The 26,279-nt window shown below is 39.5% G+C and overlaps 1 protein-coding gene and 1 pseudogene across 1 annotated transcript in view; one reads left to right on the plus strand and one right to left on the minus strand.

Annotated features, from left to right (window-relative positions):
• Window positions 1–1,600: 1,600 nt before the first annotated feature.
• LIN7A (lin-7 homolog A, crumbs cell polarity complex component) overlaps window positions 1,601–26,279 on the minus strand; it is a 126,556-nt gene continuing 101,877 nt past the window's right edge. Inside the window, exons 6-7 of the mRNA XM_039235569.1 lie at window positions 10,259–10,477; window positions 1,601–1,921 (exon numbers count right to left, since the gene is read on the minus strand). Coding sequence (XP_039091500.1) covers window positions 10,259–10,477 — 219 coding nt within the window. The 3' untranslated portion in view covers window positions 1,601–1,921. The remainder of the gene's footprint in view (window positions 1,922–10,258; window positions 10,478–26,279) is intronic.
• On the plus strand, window positions 4,035–4,818 carry LOC120233971 (annotated as a pseudogene).

Raw genomic sequence — 26,279 nt, forward strand, 5'->3', positions numbered from 1 at the left:
CACTCCCTTTAGTCATGCTTATCTCTTTTGTAAACCTATTTTACATAACATTCAGGGTTCTCCCCCTTACCCTACCCCCCCCCCATTTCTCTCTAGTAAAAAATGATATGTTTTCAGGATGGTTGTTGAAACTGGCGTACCTCCTAGCTTCCTTGCCCTTTGTTCTCTGTTGGGCGATGTACTGCGAAGAGTAGGCAGAACTTGGCCTTGATAATAATACCCTTTGACAGGGCAAAATAAAATGTTCTGGGTAGTTCTGATTGGTTTTGTTTTGTTTTCAGGAAATAGCTCGTGAAGTGAGATTCATAGATTTCTAATTTGGGGGACCATCTGAAATGTAAAATTTATTTGTGTTGGGGATTCAAATTCTGTATTTGAGATAAACATTCAAACATTTGCCTCAGTTTTAATCATCTATCTAGAATGTTTCAACTGAACATTTATTCTTTCCTCAGGTACATTTTTGTGCCTAAGGTATTTAAGTACCCACATAATTATTGCTTTCTATTCATTCCAATGAGTAGAATTGGAACTCATTCCAATGAGTAGAATAGAACACAAATCAGACTTATGTGCTAGAATTTACCATAAGTCAAAAGTGATGATCTATTAGGAGATCATTTTCCAGCACATACTTTCTGAGAGATGATGTCTCATTGTCTACTTTCCTATATGAATGTGTGTAATGAATTAGGTATCATCTTCTTCTAGAAGGAGCGGCATCTTTCATTCACAAAATCAATATTCTCATTTACATATGCCTAATTTTAAAAGGAATACTACTTTTGATCTTAGATTGCCAAAAACATCCACCTTGTCTTTGGGGAAACTGATCTAAACTTTGTGTGACACATATATTTGTATATGTATGAACATATATCATAATTGAGTTTTGTAAAGCCTTATGCTTTAATATCTTAAATAAATTTCTATGACAACATATCAGTGTAGATAGAAAGAGTTGAGATTTCCTCAGAGGTTATCAATCAAAAAATATAAACCTTAACAAAAAAATACTGAGAGCAGGGTTATATGTAAATATCTTAGGAGGATCAGTTCATGAAGCTAGGTCTTTTGCTAGTATTCTCTTACCAGATTCACAACATTTGGTAAGAAAAGACCTCAGTTTGTAACAAATACATTCTGATAATATATATTTTGTGGAATAAATACATGTTATATTCTGTTAGAATTAATAATCATAGATACAAGTGATACTTAAATTAAAAAAATATACAGTACTAGAGTTCTCTATCCTTGCCTCTAGCAAACCAAAAGTTGAGCTAAAATCGTCCCTCTCCATTAATGCATAATAAAATTCATGGAAACAGAAAATAAAAAGCCAATTGCTTCTAGAACCTGAATAGAGTATAAATATAGCATAAGGGGAATAAAGGTTGAAGTTGCAATTAACTGGAATTCTAATTCAGACAACTCAGCAATATGGATGTGGAAGAGGTCAGGGTACAGGGCAATGAGTAGGTTTCTTTTAAGTGATGACAACCTTGAACTGATGCAGTTTAAACTATAGCCTAATGAGGGATTTGTTAATCTCTGGAAAAGCTATAGAACAAAGATTCACTTAATCTTGGCCCGGTGATTTATCTGAAAGTCATGGACTTTATTCTTCTTGTACTATTTCAGTCTGCAGACTGGAAAACGCTCCCTTTACACACTGAGAATTCCCACTGCAGTGCATGGAAGGTCTGTGTGTGTAAAGAGCACGTGAGCAGTGGGAATTCAGGCCCAAAGAAGGTGTCGAGTCGCCTTGGTAAAGAATTTATATACCATGTGGTCACAGCTTCTTGACAGGTGTAATTATCAGTGTTGTCTTTTCCTTTTACTATGTGCTGGGATTGTGAAGCACGGTTTCAAATTTGTGACTATCGGATGTTTGATCAAGTAGCTTCTCCTTAAGGACCTGAAAGGAGGGAAAAGAGTGAAGGGAAATCAGTGATTAGTATTCATTTGTCAACAACATATGCTAAAAATATCAAAAGAGCATGATGTGCTATGTGAGAACAGCAAAGATTATTTTAGGCCCTATCACTCATGCACAATCTTCCACATGTGAAAAAAAAAAAAAAGACTGTTTGATGTTTGCAAAGGAAGTAATTATCAAATGAGGATGGAAAAGCACAGTTATTCCCTAAAATGAAAGACAGAACACCAGTTTGGAAACACTTCAAATGTAAAACATTTCTTCTTCTTCAAGATTCCAGATGACTCTACTTTTCTTCGTGAAGGCCAAGGATAGATAACCTTCACAGTGTGGTTCTTGGGGTGATTAGCGGTGCTCTTGGTGCACTGTTGAGATGCAGCCAGCAAAGCCTCACTCTGATAGGCTGGGGGTACCAGCATCCCTTCTCTGAAACGGGTATCAGACCATTTCTTATGCCGCAAGGTCAGCCAGGCAGAAAACAGTAGGCAGCTGCCCATATGGTCAGACCTGGAGGGGCAGCCTCCCTGAGCACTCCCCCAAGACTTGTCCCTCTTCCGCCATTATGGAATCATTCTTTCCAGAGAGAACAGTGGTTTCCAATCTTTGTTTTTCAAGGTTGCAGATATTTTTATTTCAATGAATGTGAAGCATCATATACAAAACAGAGTTTTACAAGTTGCGGCAGGCCTTGCAGTCTGCCTGTTTTGCATCAACACCCTGCAGCTGGCATGCCTTCTAGAGATGGGCCTAAAAGCCACTGAGGCCTACAGAGTGGCTTGAAAGCCATGCACAAGGCCGTTGTGCTTCTGCAGGGGTCACTAACAAGATATTACACACAAGCATTATCTGTTATTGGCATTTTACTGCTATAATTCTACTACTAACCTACGACTATTGGCCCACACATTGCCACGTATTTTATTATGAGTTCTACATACCTTTTTATTACTTAACAGACCATTTTACTGAGTCCTATATTGAATAACTTTCTACAGCCCCCCTAATTACCAAGTGAAGTTTCATGAATTAATGTATTATATAGTTACACCTCCGAAGGGAATGGGACTCAGAACAGGTGAATTTTAGTAAGAGACTTGGATCTTTTTATTTATCCAGGGGAGGGGGCAGGACTGAGGGTTGTGCCAGCAGTTGAGAGGTGATTGGGCTTCCAAAATGTGGGTCACTGAAATACCCACTGGGAAGAACCATCTGCACCAAATGTTCTTGTTATTTCTCTTATTCCCTTGATTTGTAATTCAACAGATTAGTAATTCTTTTTATATTTTTAAATAAAAGCTTTTTTTCCCCAAATTAGTGTAAATTTTATTGACCAAATTGCTTTGCTAGTTTTATTTAATGTTTATTTATTTATTTAGAGCCAGAGTGAGAGAGAGAGAGAGAGAGAGAGAGAGAGACAGTGCATGTGAGTGACAGGGAGAGGGGCAGAGAGAGGGAGGCAGAGAGTTCCAACCAGGCTCTGCAGGGCTCATTCCCACAAAATATGAGATAATGACCTGAGCCGAAATCAAGAGTCGAATGTTTAAGTGACTGTGCCACCCAGGTGCCCCTGCTTTATTAACTTTTAAATGAGTCATTGCGGTAGGCAGAATAATGGATCTCAAATATAGCCACGTCCTAATACCTAGTAGATTCCATGCTAAAGGGAAATTAAGGGTGTAGACGGAATTAAGGTTGCTAAACAGCTGATGTTAAAATATGGATATTATCCTGGATTATCCAGGTAGGATCTATAATTAATATAGAGAAGATAGAGGAGGGGAAAGGATCCAGGGAAGTGGGTGTGATAAGGAAGCAGAAGTCAGAGCAATGCCGTGTGAGGACTTAACTACCTTTGCTGGTTTTGAAGAAGGAGAAGGGTCCATGAGTCAAGGAATGTGGAAAGCCTCTAGAAGCAGGTAGAGACAAGGAAATGAATTTTCCCCTGGAGCCTCCTAAAGCCCAGTTAGGCTGTGCTAGACTTTGGTCCAGTAGAATTATAAGACAATAAATTTATGTTCTTTTAAGCCACCAAACTTGCGGTAATTTTTTAGGGCAGCAGTAAGAAATTAATAAAATCGGAGGCAGCCTCACGATGAAGCTGAACATCTCTTTCCCAGCTACTGGCTGACAGAAACTCATTGAAGTGGATGGTGAACGCAAACTTCGTACCTTTTATGAGAAGTGAAAGGCCACAGAAGTTGTGCTGATGCTTTAGGGGAAGAATGGAAGGGTTACGTGGTCCGAATCACTGATGGTGATGAGAGTCAAGGCTTCCCCATGAAGCAGGGTGTCTTGACCCATGGCCGTGTCCTCCTACTGCTGAGTAAGGGGCATTCCTGCTACCGACCACGGAGGACTGGAGAAAGAAAGTGCAGATCTGTCTGGCGTTGTGGATGCCAATCTCAGTATTCTCAGCTTGGTCATCATGAAAAAAGGGGAGAAGGATATTCCTGGACTCACTGATGCTACGGTGCCTTGTTGCCTGGGGCCCAAAAGAGGTGGCAGAATCTGCAAGCTTTTCAATCTCTCAAAGGAAGATGATGTCCGCCGGTATGTTTGGAGAAAGCCCCTAAACAAAGAAGGTAAGAAACCTCGAACCAAAGCGCCCAAGATTCAGCATCTTGTCATTCCATGTGTCATTCCACAAACGTCCGCGCATTGCTTTGAAGAAGCAGCGCACAAAGAAAAACAAGGAAGAGGCTGCAGAATATGCTAAGCTTTTGGCCAAGAGAATGAAGGAGGCCACAGAAAAACGCCAAGAACAGCGTGCCAAGAGACGGAGGCTGTCTTCTCTGAGAGCTTCTACCTCAGAGTCTGAGTCCAGTCAAAAATGAGATTGTTGTAAGAGGAACAAATAAATAAGATCAGACATGAAAGAAAGAAAGAAAGAAAGAAAGAAAGAAAGAAAGAAAGAAAGAAAGAAAGAAAGAAAGAAAGAAAGAAAAAGAAAAAAGAAAAGAAATTAATAAAACCGAAGTGAAGAAGTACTTTGAGGTATGGGATAAGTGGTAAAGGTGAATTGAATAACTCCAACTCTAAATAGGGTGAAAATGAATTCCTGGAAAGCTTATGGGGACATGTCTGTGAGGAGGGATAGATGTTAGTGGAAGTGCCATTGAAGAAAGAGGCAGAGTTGCACAGTGGTTAAGAGAAAGAAGCTGTGTTTCTGGGTTTGAATCATAGCCCTATCACTTACTTACTAGCTCTGAAATGTGGTATAAGTTTAAAAAAAATCCTACCTGGCCTCAGTTTCTTTCTTTCTTTCTTTCTTTTTTCTTTCTTTAAAATGAGCTTTAAAATACTACCTAATACCTACTGGGTTGTTGTGAAGATTAAGTAATTTCACATATGGGAAGCACTTGGAAGAGTTCTTGGCACACCCTAATTGCTTACTAGACGTTATCCAGCACTATGATTGTTATTTTTATTCTTCCAGTTTTCTACTTGGTCACTCTGGGTTCCTTGGATTCCGTTTTATCAAAGGTGTCCTTTGAGGCTGGTCTTCTCACTTCTGCAGTGGTTCCCTGGATCGGATCATCAAGATGGCAGTGGTGGCAGTGGTGGCGGAGGATATAGAGCAGTCGGTAGTGGACAAAGTAAGGGAAGCGGGGGCCTGACAGTTCGTGAGGCCACTGGCAAACTCCAACTACTTTGTAAATATGTTAAGATCCTGCCTGATTTCAGATGCCATGAATTCTCCACCCTCAATCAAGCACCAAGAGGACAGAGGAATTTGACGATCTTTTAAGTTTCTATTTCCTCAGAGTTTTTTCTGAGACAACTCAAGAAAGATTACTCTTCTCTCCCCCTTTCATTCTTTGAGAGTCTGGGTGAAAAATTGATGTATACAAATTCGTGTTTAAAAAATGAGATGCTTCATGTACCCCAATGTTCATAGCAGCACTCTCCACAATAGCTAAAACATGGAAAGAGCCTAAGTGTCCATCAACAGATGAATGGATCAAGAAGCTGTGGTTTATCTATACCATGGAATACTACATGGCAATGAGAAACAATGAAATCTGGCCATGTGTAGCAACATGGATGGACCTTGAGGGTGTTATGCTGAGCGAAATAAGTCAGGCAGAGAAGGACAAATATCATATGTTTGCACGTATAGGAGGATTAAGAGGAACTTGACGGAGGAACAAGAGGGAGAAGAAGGGCGGAAATGGTGGGGGAAAGGGGGAGAGGCAAACCATGAGAGACTCTTGAATGCTGACAAAAACTGAGGACTGATGGATGTGGGGGGGAGGGGGGATGGGCATGGAGGAGGACACTTGTGGGGATGAGCACTGAGTGTTATGTGGAAACTAATTTGAAAATAAACTATTTGTAAAAAAAATAAAAATAAAAATAAAAAATGAGATGCTTCAAGCTGAATACATGTAACACTCTTTGTCAAGAAAGTGGGTATAGCGTAAAAATACCTATATGCCTATTCTCTGTTTCGGTTTCTATAATACAGTTGTAGAGAGATTATATCTATTACCTTTTAGAAAAGGTAATTTACTCTTCCTGATTATCAAATGTAAAAGTTAGGGGGTAAAAAACAACTGAGTTTTATTTCAGGTGAGTTTAAAATTAAAAATGGGCATAACAGACATTCTCCACATACCACTTGCATTCAACCTATTTTCCATTTGTATGCACCACTTACCATGACTAGTTATTTTGTAACATACACCATTTTAGATTTAAACAATTCCTAATTTAGAGAATAGAAATTGTATTTCACGTGATAAACAATAAGACAACATCTGACAAGTATGTTGCTTTACCTGGTCTTTGCTTGACTTGTCAAACTTAAAAAAAAAGAAATCAGAGATCTGTTCAAAACCAATTGGTCAAATTAGCTTCAATTTTCTTCCCCAAAGCAGCCATAGTATGAGTTAGGAAGTGTAACAAATCCCATTTAATCCTTAAAATCTAATTAATTAAAAGTTGAACAAGAGCTAATATAGGTCTCTTTGACAGAATTCACCATAAAATCCATGCATGACATGACTTGGTTGTACTTGGCTTGTACTTGAGATGGCCACTACATTTTCATTTCAAGGGGCCATGATTGTGTGTGTGGGATGCTGCTGTCTTGGCAGGCGTAAATATAAAGTTCATGTTCACCTAAGTAGCATGTCACCGTATCATGCACAAAAAAAAAAAAGTCTGAAAATGTCTTTTTATTAAAAATCTTAGTCTTTGGGACTCCTGGATGGGTCAGTCAGCTAAGCGTCCAACTTTGGCTCTGGTCATGATCTTATGGTCTGGGAGCTCGAACCTCACATCAAGCTCTGTGCTGACAGCTTATGAGCCTGGAGCCTGCTTCGGATTCTGTGTCTCCCTCTCTTTCTGCCCCTTCCCCACTCATGCTCACTCTCTCTTTCTCTTTCTCTTTCTCTCAAAAATAAACACATTAAAAAAAAATGTTAGTCGGGGGCGCCTGGGTGGCTTAGTCGGTTAAGCGTCCAACTTTGCTTAGGTCATGATCTCGCGGTTCGTGGGTTCGGGCCCCGCGTTGGGCTCTGTGCTGACTGCCAGCTCAGAGCCTGGAGCCTGTTTCAGTCTGTGACTCCCTCTCTCTCTGATCCTCCCCTGCTCACGCTGTCTCTCTCTCTCTCTCTCTCCTAGAAATAAATAAAACATTAAAAAAAAAAATGTTAGTCGTTGGTGATGAGACAATAGGAAACTCTGAAGGGATTTAATGAAGACTGATGTAACAGAGAGAAGGAATTGAGTGCCCGGCCTAGGAAATATAAAGATATTCTAAAGATAAAAGATTGAATGGGCATAATGGTGGAAGCTTTTAGTAAGACCTCAGAAGTCTGAATGGCAACATATTTCTTTCAAAACACGTTGGAGTAATTTTATTCTGGGCCAGGGTGGCAAATCAATTAGAAAAACGGTACAAGCCTGCATTTTTGAGGATAGAAGAAAAACGTGGGTTAGTGGAAAGAGTGTCCATGTTTGACTAAAGACTTGTGGATTGTTATTATTAGAAAAAAGAGCTTTGAAGGGATTCTGAAAGCACCAAGGTAAAATACCTATACATTTGGAACGGATATGAGAGGAGAAGGATACGGATAAAATGACTTGTTCCAGATGCATTCCTATTATTCCACCTCAACCCTAACATCGTGGTCAAGCCACCCTATCTCTTGCCTGGACTACTATATAATAGCCTTGTAATTAGTCTCTGTTTGCAATAATCTCTCACCTTGCAATAATCTATTTTCCTCAGAACAGCCAGAGTACTCTTTCTAAAAACATAAATCAGATCATGTCACTCCCTTGCTTAAAACCTTTAGTGGCTTCCACTGCATTAAAATCTAACTTCCCTCAGTGGTTTAAAAAGCTTTCTGCGACCTGGCCCCCATCTTCCTTCTGTCCTCACTCATTATTTCTTAACGAACTACTCCGGCTTTTGTTCTATTCCTCAAACATCAAGTCGCTGACGAGTGTCTCTCAGAGCTATGCCCTGGCTATTTCCTCCTCTCTTATGCTCATTTCTGGCTTCCCTTCATCACTCAACCTCAGCTTAAATGTCCTTCCTTTGAGACATCTCCCCTGATCACCTAATTGAAAGTTGTCATCCAGCCAGTCTCTATCAAAGCACCCTTTTAACTCTGCGAAGTACTGGTTCCAATAGGATATTTTCATTTACCTGTATACTAACTATCTCCTCCAACCAGAATGTAAGCACGACGAAAGCAAAGACTTTGCTTTGTTCATGCTGTTTTTGCAGCCAGTTGAGCAGTGCCTGGTCCGTGGCACTACCAAATAACTATGTACTGCTGACAAAATGTAATTTTTAGAATGAATGGAGGTGATTTTAGATTAAGTCACCAAACTGTTGTATATACAACAGCACTTACAGGCTATATGAGAAAGACTGGCTTCTCAGCACTGTCTGAGGACAAATCCTATAGTCTTTATACTTCCCCAGGTAGCTTCTTTACATGAGTGTTGTAAACAACTGAAAGTCTCACATCACATCCAATGTTTCTGGCTGTGCAAATAGTAATCTGATGTTGAATGACTGAAAACCACTATTACCCAATGTTCAAATGTCATTTTCCCAAGGACACTTGAACCTCACTTCAAAATCACATTTGCAGACATCACAGTGTAGAGGTCTGCAATGCTGCTAACTGTCTCTTCCAAAGGATAGCAAGGAGAATTTATAGAATTCCAGAATATCTGATGTTGGCAGATGAAATGCCTGCAAGAGCAAAAAGGAAAATAATTCTATGCTGCTTGAAAGTGTGGTTGTGAGGACACCACAAAGTCATTGCAATTTTATATCATTCATCTAAAAAATGGGCTTTAGTGATACTTACCTTGAAGGGTTTTTCTGAGGATAAGGAAGAACATGTGAAAAGAGCCTCGCACATAGAGGCACTTCAAAGATGGTGATTCTTATACCCTTAACATTTTTTCTTGAATTTTCTTAAAAACATATAGCAAAACCTGACTTAGCATTTTTGTCACAAAGTGGAATTTAGAAAAAAGGCAAAAGAGTCATAGTTTAAGTGAACACCCACAGAGAATTTCGAATCTCTTAGAGCAGACACTGGAAGGTCTCTACTTCATTCTTCAGAGTGGCGTAGTTTTCCAATAATTTGTATCAGTATTCTAAAGGGATCTACCCAAGACCAGCACTATATGGTTGTTTAGTTTGTATACTGTGCAAAGACAACTGGCCAAGGAGGTGAGTGGGGCTGGAATTCCGCCCACACTCTTGTCATGTGGCCATGTGCCCAGTGATCTGGGTTGCACAGAGGATGCATTTTCCTGATTTGTATAAAGCATCCCATAATCTGTACCTGGCCCTCCCAAGCATATTATTTCCCAAAATATCTTACCTTTGCAGAAAATATGGCTGAATTACATAAAGTAAGCAACTGTCTTGTTTACATTTTCTGAGATCATCATTATTTTATTTGTTTGATTGATTTTCGGGAAGCATTGTTGAACTTAACAGCTTCAATTCAGCTAAGAAACTATATTAAAAACCGAAACAAGTGCGCCTGGGTGGCTCAGTCGGTTAAGCGTCTGACTTCGGCTCAGGTCATGATCTCGCGGTTCATGGGTTCGAGTCCCGCGTCCGGCTCTGTGCTGACAGGTAGCTCAGAGCCTGGAGCCTGTTTCAGATTCTGTGTCTCCCTCTCTCTTTCTAATCCTCCTCTGCTCACGTTCTCTCTCTCTTTCTTTCTCTCTCTCAGAAATAAATAAAACATTAAAAAAATTGTTTAAAAAAAACGAAACAAACTTGTATGTGTAAGGGACTTCACTTGTGTGGAAGATGGCACTTCTTACCTATGACATGTGGTTTTGCTGTGTTTGTTGCTGCTGCTGCTGTTGCTGCTGCTGAATGAGCAACTGTTGCTGCTGCCGACGCCGGGCAGTCCGGAGCTTTTCAAAGCGAGCCTCCATTTCTTCCAGGACTTTGGGGGTATATCGTACCACCAGCTTGACGCTGTCTTTAGCAGCCTTGAGTAGTTCCACCGCTTTCTCATGGTGCTCCCCTTCCACACTCTGAAAAGACAGTGACGTCTCTTAAAGGGGAGAGCTTGTAAATTCTCTTCCCTGAAAGACCAATCTGAAATTAGCATCTTATTAACATCCCAACTTGAAGGTACGCCAAATGGGACTCACTGCCATCATCATTATTATTTGTTGAGTTTGTAGATGAAGTAAAGGCAGGTTAGGATGCACTAGGGTGCCGGATGGATTGAATGGGGGCTCAAGTTCGGAGGGTAAGGAGCAATTAAGACCTCAAATATCATACTAACATTTAGAGTGGGATTTCTAAATTTCCTCTGTAAGAATAAATGCACTAGTCAGGAAAATTCTGACAAAATTTTAAAAAAGAGTAATAAAGGAGAACTCTCCCTATCAGATATTATGTGTTATTAAGATGCTAGAATGATTAAAGCAGTGTCTTACTGTTGTAGTAAGAGACAGTAGAACAGAGTCCAGAAGCAGATCCATCGTATGTAAAACTCTGTTATAGGATAGGTGTGGGATTTAGACCAAAGGGGGAAAGGAGTGTTAAATAAGGATGCTGAAACAAATAATGGTTAAATGATAGAAAGTAATGTGGAGTCCGACCTCATGGTCTATGCTAAATATAACCAATCAAAAATTTAAGCATAAAAATAAAACCATAAAGCAACTAAAATGAAATAGAGGTGAATGTTCATCTTGCAATGGAAAAAGAATTCTGAAGTAAAAATGCCAATGGAAAAATCACAAGATCAGATTTACAAATTGTAAGTTTCTATATCTCATATATCATGAAAGTCAAATAACAAACCAGAAAAAAAATATTCTCAATTTCTTACAATTTTTTAATATTCTTAAATGGCAATAAAGACCTAAGCAAAATGGGCACAAGAACTCATGGACACGTAGTAATAAAAAATACAAACTCATGAAAGGATGTTTAAGCTTTCTTGTAACGAAATAAGTACAGAACACAAAATATTTCATTTTTAATTTAAAAATGGAAATACATATTTTTTAAAATACGGTGTATTTTGCAAGGATGTAGGGAAATGGGTCTCTCATATACTGCTAATAACTTAACAAAAACTGGTATAATTTTTCCAGAGGGCATTACTGTTATGCATTGAATAAACCCTTTATAAAGAATAGTTTATTTTAGAGAAATTTACTAAGGATGTCATCAGATATGCACACATACCTAGAAGGTAAGCATGGTAAAGCAGAAAGCAAAAAGATAAATCAATTCTCGGCTTTGGAGTATGAAGTCTTTTTAGCATCATGGTACAGATGGTACATTTAGTTGGAGAGACTATGTTTTTACAAGTAAATACAAAGAGGTTTCTTTTCCCAAACCTTCTAAAGATTCTCCAGGTTAGGATTAGGGAGAAGCAAAACAGAAGAAAGCTGTAATCATATTCTAGGGCCCTGAGAAAAGGAGATAGTCTTCTCTCTCAGCTGATCTTCAGGGCAGATGACATAACTCCTATTTTAGAGGATAGAAGTACAAAGGCCTTTTTTTTCCTTGCTTCATGGATAGAGCTCCTAGGAGAAACATCTGTGTGAGGAGATAGGCTAAGAGGCTTCCAGAAAACCTAAGAGTGGACTAAAGTAGCCCGAGAAGGCCACCCCAAATTAGTTGAGATCACATTTTACAACTAAGCCGAAAGGGGACTCAAAATGGATATTATACTGAGTTACACAAAGTATGCACTTTATGCACACTTCAGTTATATCTTGAGGTTCACAATTACTAAATTATACAGATTTGTGGAGACAAAAGATTATGCTCCATTCTATCACTTGCTTCAGCAAGCTGGATGTGGATGGGAGAAAAAAAAAGTGAAAAAAGAAGCTTTGAATTTAGCAATGAGGCAGTCACTCTGGTGTGTAAGAATGCTGCTTCTTTGTGTCTTGGAGCACCAGGCTGATAACAAAAGGTTTAAGAGACAGGGTGGTGAGTCCTGGAGGCAACTTGCGTAACTACAACTTCACTAAGTCTGTAGTCTACGGAGAGCAAGTGCTTATTTAAAAAAAAAAAAAAAAAAAAAGCTGCTGGGCAGAGTGAATTTTTGCCTGTGGCTAAGGCTTAGGAAAATAGACTTGTTCATTGACTAATGTATTCTTTTAATTATTCATTCAATCACTGACATAATCACTCAACCGATGCTTATTTAGCACATATCCTATGAATGACATTCTAAGTTCTTTAGAAGAACATAAAGGACAGGTGAACACTTTGACAGCTTTGCAGTCTAATCCCTGTTTTCAGTGTGCACAAATTTCTTTCTAATTTGCCCCAGGATGAATTGTTACTGTGTGAAATTCTCTTTCTAAAGGAAAGTGATTTGGCTGCTCCGGCTCTTCTCTAGTTTCTTCTTTAGTATTAAAATTTATTTGTTTGTATGGTTCAATAACACTGGTTCACGTGTTTTCTGGGCCAGATGACTAGTCTCCAAACTCCTTTTTGCTTTTGTTCTATTTGCTTTCATCTAATAGGGTTGGAAATTCTAGGCCAGACCTTTGGAGGCCCATTATCCCAGTTTAGGCATTATGCCTGCAATTTTGAGTTACCACAGGAGAGCTGTGGGACTAATACATGGGGCCATCACGCTCTCAGCATAGGGATGAATTGCTGAGAGAACTATGGCCACTGTGCCATCCGGAGTCCCACTGAACCATCAGTTATGCTCTCCCACTCCCAGCTCCGCTCCTCCCCGCACAGTTAGCAATTTATAAAAGAGCAGATGCTGTGGTCTTTGAATCTAGAATTTTTGCCTTGATGCTCTATCTCTGGTTTAGATGATGACTCAGGTTTCTCTGGGCTCACCAGAGGTAACAGGGCTCTTGGCTGGACTCTGCCTTTCGCTTTGCTTTCTCCACCAGGGCCCAGAACCTTCTGAAGATATCTGTAGAGTGTCATACTTCTCTTCTGCTTCCAAAAATGCTTTGTTAAAATGATACAAATTACATGATTGAACAGCATAATAGAAACTAAGAGGTAATTCTGAGATTGGAAGAAGTAGAAGTATGTTTGTAGAATGTATTGTTTCAAACATTATATAACTTTATTTTTTAATTGTTTTCAGAAAAATATCTTAACTCTTGTCTTAATGACCGAATAATATTGGGTACAATTATCTCCTCAACCCATAATTTACCTTTAAGTGCTTTTAGACCCTCAGTATAACTTTTTTTCTTTTCTCCAATTGTTATTTAAATTTCAGTTAAGTAACACACAGTGTAATATTAGTTTCAGGTGTGGACTCTAGTGACTCAGCGTTTCCATACAACACCCAGTGATCATCGCAAGTGCCTTCCCTAACACCATCACCCATTTAACCCATCCCCCTCAGTACAGCATTTTAGAAAAATAAGGCCGTTTTCTCTCCTTCCTTTTTCTTTTAAGGTAAGAAGAAAAAAGCAGATCACCTACTCGTACATAAAAAGAAGCTGAACTATCTGCTCAGTTAGAGTTAGGATATACATGTTGATATGCAAGGTATTCCTTGAGCCCTGAACATTTATCACCCATCCTTACTTTGGGCTTGTTCAGTTCCTCACTCTTAATGAAAGTATGCCTTTAATATAGAGCTAAATATTTAAAACACGTTTTGAAATGCAGTCGTTTATTTGTAAACAATTAAACCATTTCCGTCAAGGTTGCACATCTAAAAGCCCTACTGACTTGTCCTCGGTAACAACCAGGTCAGTTTGATTGGTCACTGAGAGCCCAGAGAGCCAGCTCTTCACCCAGCAGGAGAATGTGGCACTTCTGTGATGTGAAGAGACAGAGCAAGCCTTATGATTTTATAGCAAAATCCCCTCTTGCATTTAAAACCTGAAATTCTGTATGTTAAGATTTCATCCCCTTGCTTTAAGAGCTTTGTTGCACTACTGCAATTTGAGGAACTCATTAGCAAGGATTTATTTAATAAAGACATCTGGTGAAAGTCAAATTTCAGTAAGAAAGGCAAGGGGTGGTGAAGAAAGCATGGATATAGTAGGTCCCTAGGAAATATTTACACCAAAGAGGAGGACCTGAAAAAGAAAAGGCCCTAAAAAGAAATATGATCTACCTCACATTTAGGCATACTGTGGCCATGATCATTCACTGAATTGAATTAAAATGCTCTGGGAAGAATGGACTTTTCCATTCTGAAAAGATTTTTGTCTCCTGCCAAATCTTTTAAAAATACACATAGAAATCAATAAGGGGAGAATTCAAATCATTTTATTGCCATTTTCAAATGCATAAATACAAGCTAATGAAATATTAAATTGATACAAAACCATAAGAGCTGCATCTCCTGTAATGTGAATATATAAAAGAAGATATTTTCATTCAGGAAGCTGGGGAAAAATAGCTTAGTAAAATCCAGATGCATCCTTGTTTCATCAGCAAACTCATGTAGTAGTAAGTTGTAGGAAGCTTTAAAGCTAGTTAGTTTGATGGAAGATTAGCAAATTGCTGGTTGGCCAATGAACCAATTTAACAATATGGCTGCATTCTGATCTTTCAATAGTTTTCCTATTTCCACACTTTGTGAGATATCAGAATGGTTGATTAAGAATTCTAATAAAATAGACTTTGGATCACACTGCAGGCACTAATTTGCTCATGACTTGTGTTTTCTTACCACTGCAATTGAGAAACTAGTTGTTAAATTTTGACCCTGGTTAGCCCTCGGATGGAAGAGATGCCTGCCCTGGGAAGGAAGCTTGTTATCTGTGCATAATTAGCTGTCAAATGGTCCATGCCCAGGTCTTTATGCAGGTCTTTCTGTGTAGGGATTACATGAATATAATCTTCACAGAGTTTGCTGCTGATAGTTAAATTGCTTAAACACTTTCGCAGATAACCAAGAGTTGGCTATACTTCTCAGTTATTCTAGGCATATCTAGAGCCAGGTTTATTCCATGGGCTTCTATATGACATCAGTCATTCCTTTGGATTAAGGGCAAAATGATGTTATCAGGGAGTAAACGATATGAAGAGCACTGGATTATAATATCTAGGTAGCTCAGAAACTCAGAACATTGTAGCTGTAAAGACCCTTAGAAACAATCTTAATTATCTCCTTGCATTTTAGTCTTTGTCTGGTTAACATCCATCACCATTCATCGCTACAAAATGTTCTTGTGATGAGAAGTTTTAAAATCTATGTTGTTAACAATTTTCAAATATGCAATACAGAATTATTAACTACAGTCACCATGCTGTGCCTTATACCCCCATGACTTACTCATTTTATAACTGGAAATTTGCACTTTTTGTACAAAACTTGTTTGTGCCATGTGAAAGGACAGGAACTAATGACAAGGGTGAGATCTGTAGGAGTTGCCTAGTGAAGGAACGGCAAGATTTTATGTGAAGGGCTTTATAATAGTGGATAATGATCTCAAGTTTGAAATGATCCAATATAGCCAAAGACAGACCAACTGTCCTTTTCCACAAAGTGAACAGCGATCAATCATTTTGTTCTTACGGTAGTTTTCCTTTTAGTCCATTAAAGCATTTTATTAAGAATGCATACATCTATACATATAAATGTGTGCTTGTGTGTGTGTGTATACTCTAATATTTATGGAGCACTTATTAAGTGCAGAACGTTGCTGGCTACTTTCTGTGCATTATGTCTAATCCTTGAAATTCTATAAGGTACTGGAGAGTTTAATTTATCCTAGGTTCCCAGGTAGTGAGCAGAACTGAGATCTGTTTCCAGAAATTAGGCTCTTATCTACAAAATCCACAGCCTTAAACAAGATAATCAAGAGAGAGTAAATACCAAATGGGTGGCTATTCCCTATTTGTGGTTTTTTAGACGGGTAGTTCTTAAACCTGTATGCACGTAGGAATCAATCGAGGCATTTTTAAAAAATATTAGAGGCCTAGACTGGATCTCAAACTTGCCATATCCACAGTGGTATGACCTACGAGTATGTCACTTTATAAAACTCTGATACAGCCAGTCAGCCAGTCACTGACATGTAGATTAGTGTTTGGACACAACGCTCTACCCTATCATTAACATAAGTAGTAAAATGCAAGAGTTTCTTTACTATGTCATTCCAGGAAAGAGACTTGGGTAGGCTAGAAATTCATAATTTTGTTTAGGGGTGGCTATAAAATCATCATTTTTGGTCACTGAGAGAACCATATACTTGTTGATTGGGTGTTTCATTAAGAATGGAGTATCTCCGCACAAGCTATGGGACATATTCAGAAAAAAAATCTTTATGACTTTTGATCCACTCTTTTCCCGAAATATGTTAATTTCCTGTTCTAAATGTATTCTCTTTTGCTGAAGGAAAGTGGCAAGTGTATAAAAAGTATCACATTTATCCCCTGAAAAAAATATGCTAATATTCTCCCATAGTACTTTGTTCCTGCCTAAATGCTAGCTCTTTGTGATAATCTTACTGCAGGGCTTCAGGGGCTTAAGGACAACAGCAACAACAAAATCTAATTTTGGAATAAGTAGAAGTTTCTTTTATATTATCCAGGGGCAAAGTTTACTAAATAAATTAACAGTTTGTTGGAAGAATGTTTCAAGCTACTTAGGTAAATCAAGTGCTTCTAATCACTGTTAAGTAATTTAGAGGCATCATTTCCATACACACAACTAATAGGTTAATTACAAACAATTATTATTTATTCATAAAAAATTATGCCTCTCAGTCCATCCACTGTGTCATATTTTGTTAGGAAAAGTGCAGAAGATTTGTCTGATGCATGATGTGAGCGAACTTGACAGGGGAAAACCATCAAATAACCAAACGCTACACAAAGGAGCAGAGAGGTTGACAGGGGGGAAAAAAAACGTATGTAATTACACACATTTTCATTCTGTTAGAGTAGTTACAAATATAACAATTTCTGAACCACGAGCATGGAGAGTACAGAACGTTACCAGCAGGCCCAAGGGGCAGAAAACCTAAAGGGAGCAAAAGCTTTAGAGAAAATCGGCACCAGAAATCCCAAATCTAGCATTTGGGTGATCTCAGCCCACCTTTTGGATCTGGAGACTAAAACTGGAAACAAATGCAGCCGCTACATTTCAGTTGTAATGCTTTATAGTAACTGCTCAGCCTTTGATATTCTGGCACCAAGAGGAGGAAAACAAATTCCTGATGGTTTTGGGATGAAGATTAAACACACACACACACACACACACACACACACACACACATCTACACACAAATATGCAATAAATACACACACAAGTTCAATAAACATATGTACACACACAATAGACATACACACCCATTCATATACACACATAAACACACACACGCACATACACAGCCATCTTCAGGAATACAAATGTAAGCACTAGGAATTCAGAAAGAACGCTGCATGGGAAAATTATTCCTAGAAAATGAGATCTTCCAATGAGTCTGTTAATTTTTGAGTGGTAAGTTTCACCAAGGTGTCAAGGTTACAGTGAACACGCTCCAATCATGATTCAACTGATTTGTGCTTCTAAAATGCATGCCATGTCCACTCACACTCTCCCAAGCGGTGACACTTTGTGACACTAAACCCCTGAGGAGCAGGGACTTGCTAATGATCAGAAACAGGTGTGTAGAAATTTCCAGTTCTTGGTATTTGCTCCTGGGTGTGGTTTGGCAAACGGGAGGAGGTGTGGAGGTGTGATGACCAGCACCCCACACCCAAAACCTGTCTGCTCCATACTCAGCACTATTACACACCACAGAAACATGCAAATATATCTCCGTCACTAAAACTTACTGTGACTCCATCAAATCGTCAAACTGACCTTTAGCCCAGGCGGCGTGACAGCGCAGACAGCCCAGAGCTTGGAGTCAAGAAGACTGGGGTGTGTGAAGAGCAGACAAACCACTGATTAAGAGTGGGATCTTTAGAAAACGCCCTTCCTCTTTGTGCCTCAGTTCCCAGATACAGACGGTCTTGGGTTCTAGCACTAATGTCCCAGGAAATGCCTCAGTTCCGGGCAACTGGAGCAAGTTGGTCATCCATTAACAGGCAGGCAGATGTTGCAAAGTGTACTTAGTAGTGCCCGGTATATGCTATTTCTTTAGTATACTTTTGGTTCTGTATTTTTTTGGTTTTGTCTTTGGTTTTGTTTTGAAATCAGCAGCCCTGTGGAGTTTGAATTTTCAGGGACATGAGGGGAAGTGATTTTACCAAACAAGGACAGGTCCACTGACCACCAAAGGGCAGCATGAGGAAGGGGGAGGGAAGAATAGATCTGACATAAAAGAAACATTTGAAAGAGTAGGTTTTCTGGCACTCAGGTCACTAGTGCCCATTTTGCAATTCTTCCAAGGCCCTAGACGCAGACTTAGTACCATGGAGCGTGATCTCCTGCTACTGCAGAAATCCAAGAATGTGGAGCCTGGTTTCAAATCACGAGCTAGTTTAGAAGGAATACCCAGGTTCAGCTGACGCTCTTTAAATGTTGATGAAGTACAACTGCACACCCAGACACTGGGTGAGATCCCAATGACAAACATCAAAGTCCACCTTATGAATTTCAGGATAGGTGGGCTCTTCTTATGTTGCAGACAAGGCTAATGCTGGAAGGGTCTACGAAAGATTTTGCAACTCCGAAAAAGGCTTAGTCTATAGGAGGCTGGGGGAATCTTATTTAACTCAGCATGGCACACACCATCCCATCTCCTCTCCCTGCAGTAACACTGGGGTTCTGTCAACCAGAGTAGGGTTCTTCTTTTGTTTTTGTTTTTCCCTTCAGTTATCTTACTCTAGTGATCTTGCAGAGATCACAGTCTTCTAAGGGGTGTCAGAGATAATAATGTGTTCTGGAAATTATTCACTCAAACCCTTCAAAGTATACACTTTATTATTTAACCTGTTTGAGAGTCCTAGATACCCAGGCAATTCATATAAAGCATAAGAGAGAAACACAACAAATCTAGGCAGGAGCTGTCTGAGTCCGGAGCTGTCTGAGTCCAGAGCTGTCAAATGTGTTTCTTCTAATGCATAAAGCAGCAGGGACGTTTATGTTGCTGTGTCCCACGAATGATAAACATTAACAATAGCTATAACACTTAATTTAATTGCAGAGACTCAACATTACAGATGCCTTCTTGCAGAAGCGAACATTTAAAGGATATTTCAGGTTTACTGTACAATCCTTCTCTGGCTCTGCATATAAATGTCTTTACCAATTAAAAGCACACCCACAGCACATGCTCGGATTTGTCACCGGTGACTTACACTAAGGTTTTTCATGTAGTTCATAAAATAAAACTTATTTCAATGCTCTAACTGGCTCTAACCTCCAAAGATTCTTTTCACCCCTCCTCTCTGGTTCTTGCTGTCACTAGCCACGCAGCCATCCAAACTAGACACTTTGGGGACCTCTTTCATGTTCCTTTCAACTCACATCTAATTAAGTACCATACTATACTGATGGATATTAATTCCCCGTTCACCACCTCATCCGATCCTCTCCCCCCTCTTCTTATGGTTTCTTGCCTAGATTTAAAAATATCCTTTACCTTCTCTCTTATCAGAACTTTTCTCCAGATTCTTGTCTGAGTCTCACTCGGGCTCTCCATGCTGTTGCTTAAGTCTGGCGAAGAGCAGAAAATGCACAGCTCTGGTAGACACTGTCCTAGAGGCCAGGGACTGCCGCACATCGATTGTTTTTCCCCAGTACCCAGCACAGTGCACAGTACTTACCCGATATTTACTTAGCCAATCTGGGGAGACCTGGCTTTGAAGCTCAGACCCAGAGACTATCAGCTGTATGATTTAGAGCAAGTGACGTAATTTCCCTGAGTCTCATTTCCTACATATGCAAGTGTAACATTTCCTTCAAAGGTGTCATTTAAGATTGAATGAACTACCGTGTAAAGTACCAAGTACTAAACCTGGCCCGCAGAATGCACCCAATAAATGCAGGTTCCCTTACCCCATGAATATTTCCCCATTTTCTAGAAATAAAAATTTTGCCTAGCATGCAAACTACTTCCCTCGCACAGGTAGGTCCAACTCTGCTTCCCTATCTTCATTTTCAATATATGAGCAACGCCATGCTTTTGGTTTTATCACGTTTTTTCATGTTTCCATAATTTCTCAGTTTTATTCCCCCAGCCTAGAATGTCTTTCCTTCATTCTTCTGTTGTAGTAAACCTCCACCCTCTTTAAGAGTCCATTCCAGATAGTATATATTCTCTATTATGTCACCATCTTTTTAAAAATTTTTAATGTTTATTTCTGAGAGAGAGAGACACACACACAGAGCACGAGTGGGGGACAAGCAGAGAGAGAGGGAGACACAGAATCTGCAGCAGGATCCCGGCTCTGAGCTGTCAGCACAGAGCCCAACACAGGGCTCAAACTCGTGAACTGCGAGATCATGACCTGAGCTACAGTCAGATGCCAACTGACTGAGCCACCCAGGCGCCCCTATTACATCACCGTCTTGCTCCAAACAAAGTGAAAACACCTTACAATGACCTACAAGGACCTTCCCTCTCCACTCTCAGCTGGTTTCTTCAACTTTACCTTCTAAGAGTCTCCCCCTCATTCATACCCCAAATCACCCTGGAGTTTTGTGGGGCTTTTTGTTTTCTTTGTATTATACATGCCCAATTCACTTCTGCCAGGATTTAGTATGAGTAGCTACCTCTCATAACACGCTCAAGTAAAAAATGCTTGACTTTACTATTAGTTAGGAAGATACCAGTTAAATCCAGAATAGGATAACAATTATGATTATACTTAAAAATTAATAATGTATTGCCAAGGATTTGCTGAAATTCATGTTCTCACACAATGTAGAAGTAAAAATTGGAAGTCAATTTGGCAGTGTCCATTAAGATAAATTATACCCAGGGGCGCCTGGGTGGCTCAGTTCATTAAACATCCAACTTTGGCTAAGGTCATGATCTTGCAGTTCACGAGTTTGGGCCCTGCATCGGGCTCTGTGCTGACAGCTCAGAGCCTGGAGCCTGCTGCAGATTCTGTGTCTCCCTCTCTCTCTCTGCCCCTCCCCCACTCATGTTCTGTCTCTGTCTCAAAAATAAATTAAAAACATAAATATTTTTTAAAAAGATAAAGTATGCCCATATCCCCCTGATCTTTGTCCCATATCCGTACTCACCCTAGAGAAATTGTCACTGGTATACATGAAGATTTTCACTGAAGCAGTGTTCACAATAACAAAACAAAACAAAGCAAAAGGTCAATTGTGTAGCAAGCTAAACGTCCATCACCGCGGGGATGATTAGATTAACTGTGGTCTCACACACCACAGAATACTATACAGCAGATTAAAAAACCTAAGTACATACTGACATGGCAAGATATCTAAGACATACTTCTAACTGAGAAAGCAAGTCATAGAATAATACGTCTAAGAAAATATCCATACATTCTTAAAACATAGTAATAATAATACCTGACATACACTACTTACTATTTACTGTTAGATATTGATCAAAGTGCTTTCAATTTATCAAAATAGTTACTCTCCTAAGAACCTGGTGAAGTATGTAATGTTATCATCCCAATTTTGTATGAGGAAACTAAATTTCCAAGGGCATACTATTAATGGGTAATGACCCTGTCTCCACGCATGCCTTACAATCACTGCTCTGTCTTGTCTCATATGTTTATGTCTAAAAATAAATGCGTAATTAAGTGTGTGTATGTGTATGTGTGTGTGTGTGTGTACTTGAGTGAGGAGAAAAATGTTTGCATAAGTACTATCATAGCATTTTTTCATGGGGGAGGGTGGAGAGAGAAAGGAATTAGAATGGAGGAAGAGGTGAGTGACTAAAGGGATTTTTAAAAAATGACAGCAGTCTTTCACACTGAATTATTTGGAAATTTTATAAGGATGTACTCACATGCTTTTTGTATCATTTGTTTTAATACAATAGCTCAGTGTCATAAGAAAAATGAGAACAAACCGAAGAGGTGGGACAAAGGCCAATTTTGTTTAAAAAGTGCTTTGAAGCACAGCTTTGAAGTAATTTGAGCAAAAATAAATTATAACTGTAATTGCCTGGGTAATTTAGTTGAAATGAAGGGATTTTAGCTGCATTACCGCAGAAATTATGGATGTAGAAGTGTGGTCTGTGTGAGCCTCAAAACCCCAATTATAAGAGAATGTGACTGAGATTCCGTTTGCCCAGTCATGGCTGAATGTTTTTCCTGCTGGTGCGTGAATTTGCTGAAGCCTGAGTTTTCCTTTCTTCCACGTCCTCTCTCTCAGTTGTTTATTGGTCTTGTGCTAGCATTTCAGTTACATGGCCCAGTAGGTCATTCGTGTTGAAGTGGGAATGTTCTACATCCAGGTTTTTAGGGAATGATGTTTGACTGAGAAATGCTGAAAGAATTATGAAATATTGCAGGTTTAAATTTTTGCTTTTCACCTAACGGCTCCTGAGATGAAAAATGACAGTGATTTCCAGCGTGATATATGTGAGATCCCAGAGGGAGGTACAAATCAGTCTACCTAGGAATTTTGTTGAAAATGAAATGAGTTGGCTTTATATTCCTACTTTTTAATTTTTTTCTTTTTAAGAAAGAGGAGAGAGAAAGTGTGAGCAGGGGAGGGGCAGAGAGAGAGGGAGACACAGAATCCGAAGCAGACCCCAGGCTCTGAGCTGTCCGCACAGTGCCTGGTGCAGGGCTTGAACTCATGAACTATGAAATCAGGACCTGAGTTGAAGTCGAACACTTAACAAACTGAGCCACCCAGTCGCCCCTATATCCCAACTTTCATATGATTATTATTGATCCTCTGATAGCTGTCCCCCAAATAACAATGTGTTATAACAAACAGCTATTCTCTACATAATAGATTCATAATGAGATATTTCTCCTCTTACTAAACTTTAAGTTATATGCATGCCTGCCTGGTTGCCCTGCCTCTAATTGTGGCTCTTGTAAAGCACTTTGCACATTACAATCAGGGTAATCATTCTAAAATGCACATTTAATCATGTCACTTTCTTGCTTAAAGTCTTTCTGGGTCGCCATATTGCTCAGACACAGCCTGATGGATTCAGGCCCGTGTGCTTCATCACAATATGGCCCCTGATTTTATTTTCAGGCTCCAGAAAGAAGAAATGACAATTTTGTTAGGGTCTGGACCCTGGTATTGTTCTCCCTGTGGTGGCTCTTTGATATTCCTTGCTGCCTCCATTCACCTACGGCATCTTCTCACCTGAGTGTCATCCACAGGAGGAGCCATCTCTAGCCCTTTCATGCCCCAGTTTGATGCCCGTAATCTCCCACAGAACCCCATACTTAAGCCTGTTTCTTCCATACCTATAAGGATAAAATCAAATTTTACAAATCCAATTTGTAACTTAGATGTGTTGTCAGTTCTCTGAGAAAACAATGATTTATTAAAGTAATGGCTCCTGCTGTAATTATAAACTAGTCATGATTGTCAACTAACATTTATTCAGTTTCAGGAACCGTGTTACATTTTAACACCAAAACATAAACAAAATGAGGTAGCCACTGTTACCATCTCTTAGGAATGAGGAAACTGAAGTTCGGAGAAATTACCAAGTTACTTCTCAAATTCCATGCATTCCATTGAATTAGTTTGTGAGAATTAAACCACCCAGCACATTCAGAGCGCTTAGCGAATGGCTGGCCAGTAGGTAGGCTCTCAAAGGAAGCCAATTCTGTTACTTTTGTTCCTGAGTTTGTGACTATGCTTGTTTTACTTCCAAACTCGGTATGCAAGGAATTTTAAATTGCCATTTTAATGTAGTGGCATATATATTGAGTAGTAGCACAAATATGAAAAATTTAAAAAAAAAAAAAGGAGTTACTACTGCTGACCTCATCTGTGGCTTCCCTGTTGCGTCTCCAACATTCCAATATGCCAGGTGCTCTTACACTAGCTCTTTCCTGTGGATGGAATGTTCTTCCCTAGGTACTCATGTGGCTGATCCCCCTCATCACCTTTCATCCTCTCCAGGACCACCTCCTCACCGAGGTTCCTCTGACGCCCCAGCACCACACCCTCCCCTACCAACTCCTTATCCTCCTTACATTGTATTGATTTCTAGTTTTTCCCATCTAACATTGTATATGTTTATTTAGTTAGTTAGTTTATTGTTTATCTGCCTACTGGAATATAAACTCCCCAAAGGAAAGAATTTCTTTCTCTCTCTCTCTTTAATTTTCACCAGAGAATCCTGACTGTACTGAGTAGCGCCTGGGACACTACAGATGCTTTAAAAAGTACTTTTTGAATTAACAAGTGAATATCAAGACTATAACTGAGCAATGTTATATAAACTTTTTTGGCCACATATGTTTTCTAGCTACAAGGAATTTATCTTTTGTCAACTGACTGCTCTATTTTTATCTCTCAAACTAAACTTTTGGTGGAATAAGTGAACAACTAAACTGTTAGAAGAAGCAGAGGACTATGGGTGAATCAGGAGACACAACACCAGAGACAGAGACAGTTAAAGTTTAAAGTCCGACTCAGGTCTCCCATTTCTATAAATAATTGAAAGTGCATCAGAGGGAATGTTAATGAGTATATTTAATTTATTTTGTTCACAAAATAATCAAATATGTCTAATAAGTTGCACATAATTAACTTCTTGAGGATTTTCTTCAACAATGCATTTATTAGAGGTCAAGCAGGTTAAAAGTGGTTGGGTTTCTTGGTGGAACGCTCCCAATATGGGCAAAATATATTCAATACAACTGGAGGAAATCACATTTTTAACATCTACAAATATTGACACTACAAAGTGATGTGTGATCTAAGAGCCAGCATCATACAGCTTTCTTTCATCCCTCCTGCCAGTTCCATTTAATAAAATAAGACCCATGGGAAATGGCGTGGGCAGTGGGTTCCTGTGGTAGTAAGCTCTTTCTCAATTGCTACAGCACGGGCAGTGATATTTAAAGTTGCTTCTCACATGGCTTAAGAATGAGTAACAGCAAAATAATCATTTAAATTTTCTAAAGGCAAGGACACAAAACTAAAGGGAATTTCAGGATTAGCAGCTGCCCTCCTTTTGCCTGGGGGCCAGCCTCATTCCAGAGAGCTCTCAGGGTCTCAGGCTCCCCACAGACTTCAGTTCCTGACTTTATGGAATGTTCTAGTAGGTACTGCACCATCCAGATTGAGGCAGAAGAGAGATGTTGTAGAGGCCTTAGCATATTTCTGTTTATGACACACTGGAACAATATTCCTAAAAATCACTCGAAGCTATATCTAAGACCAATTATGAGTAATATTATGAGCCATTTTATTTATGAAAAACTTAACTTGATGTCTCCAGGAGAATGAGATAAAAGTGAGTCCCTTTAGGAGTGCCTGGGTGGATCAGTTCGTGAAGTGTCCGACTTCGGCTCAGGTCATGATCTCGCAATTCGTGGGTCTGAGCCCCGCATTGGGCTCTGTGTGGACAGCCAGCTCAGAGCCTGGAGCCTGTTTCGGATTCTGTGTCTCCCTCTCTTTCTGACCCTCCTGCTTCAGATTCTGTGTCTCCCTCTCTCTCTGACCCTCCCCTGCTCACGCTGTCTCTTTTGCTCTCTCAGAAATAAATAAAACATTAAAAAAAAAAAGTGAGCCCCTTTAGGGTATGATCTATGTTTTTGCTTAAAGTGATCCTTTCCTAGTGCCAAGCATGGGCACATGGTTAATAATTCTTTTTTGGCAGTCTGATCGAATCCTTTAAAGTGATTTTCTTAAAATACGGCTTGCCTGTAGAGACTGATTCAGTCATGGAGAGCTGTCAGTCTCTTAGCCTTTGTCACCCATGGTAACTAAGGTCAATGGCGGGGCTCCTTCTCACAGATCCTGTAATTCTGAGACAAACC

The sequence above is a fragment of the Hyaena hyaena genome, unplaced genomic scaffold (genome assembly GCF_003009895.1).
Source record: "Hyaena hyaena isolate Hyena2069 unplaced genomic scaffold, ASM300989v1 scaffold_99, whole genome shotgun sequence".
Taxonomy (NCBI): Eukaryota; Metazoa; Chordata; class Mammalia; order Carnivora; family Hyaenidae; genus Hyaena; species Hyaena hyaena.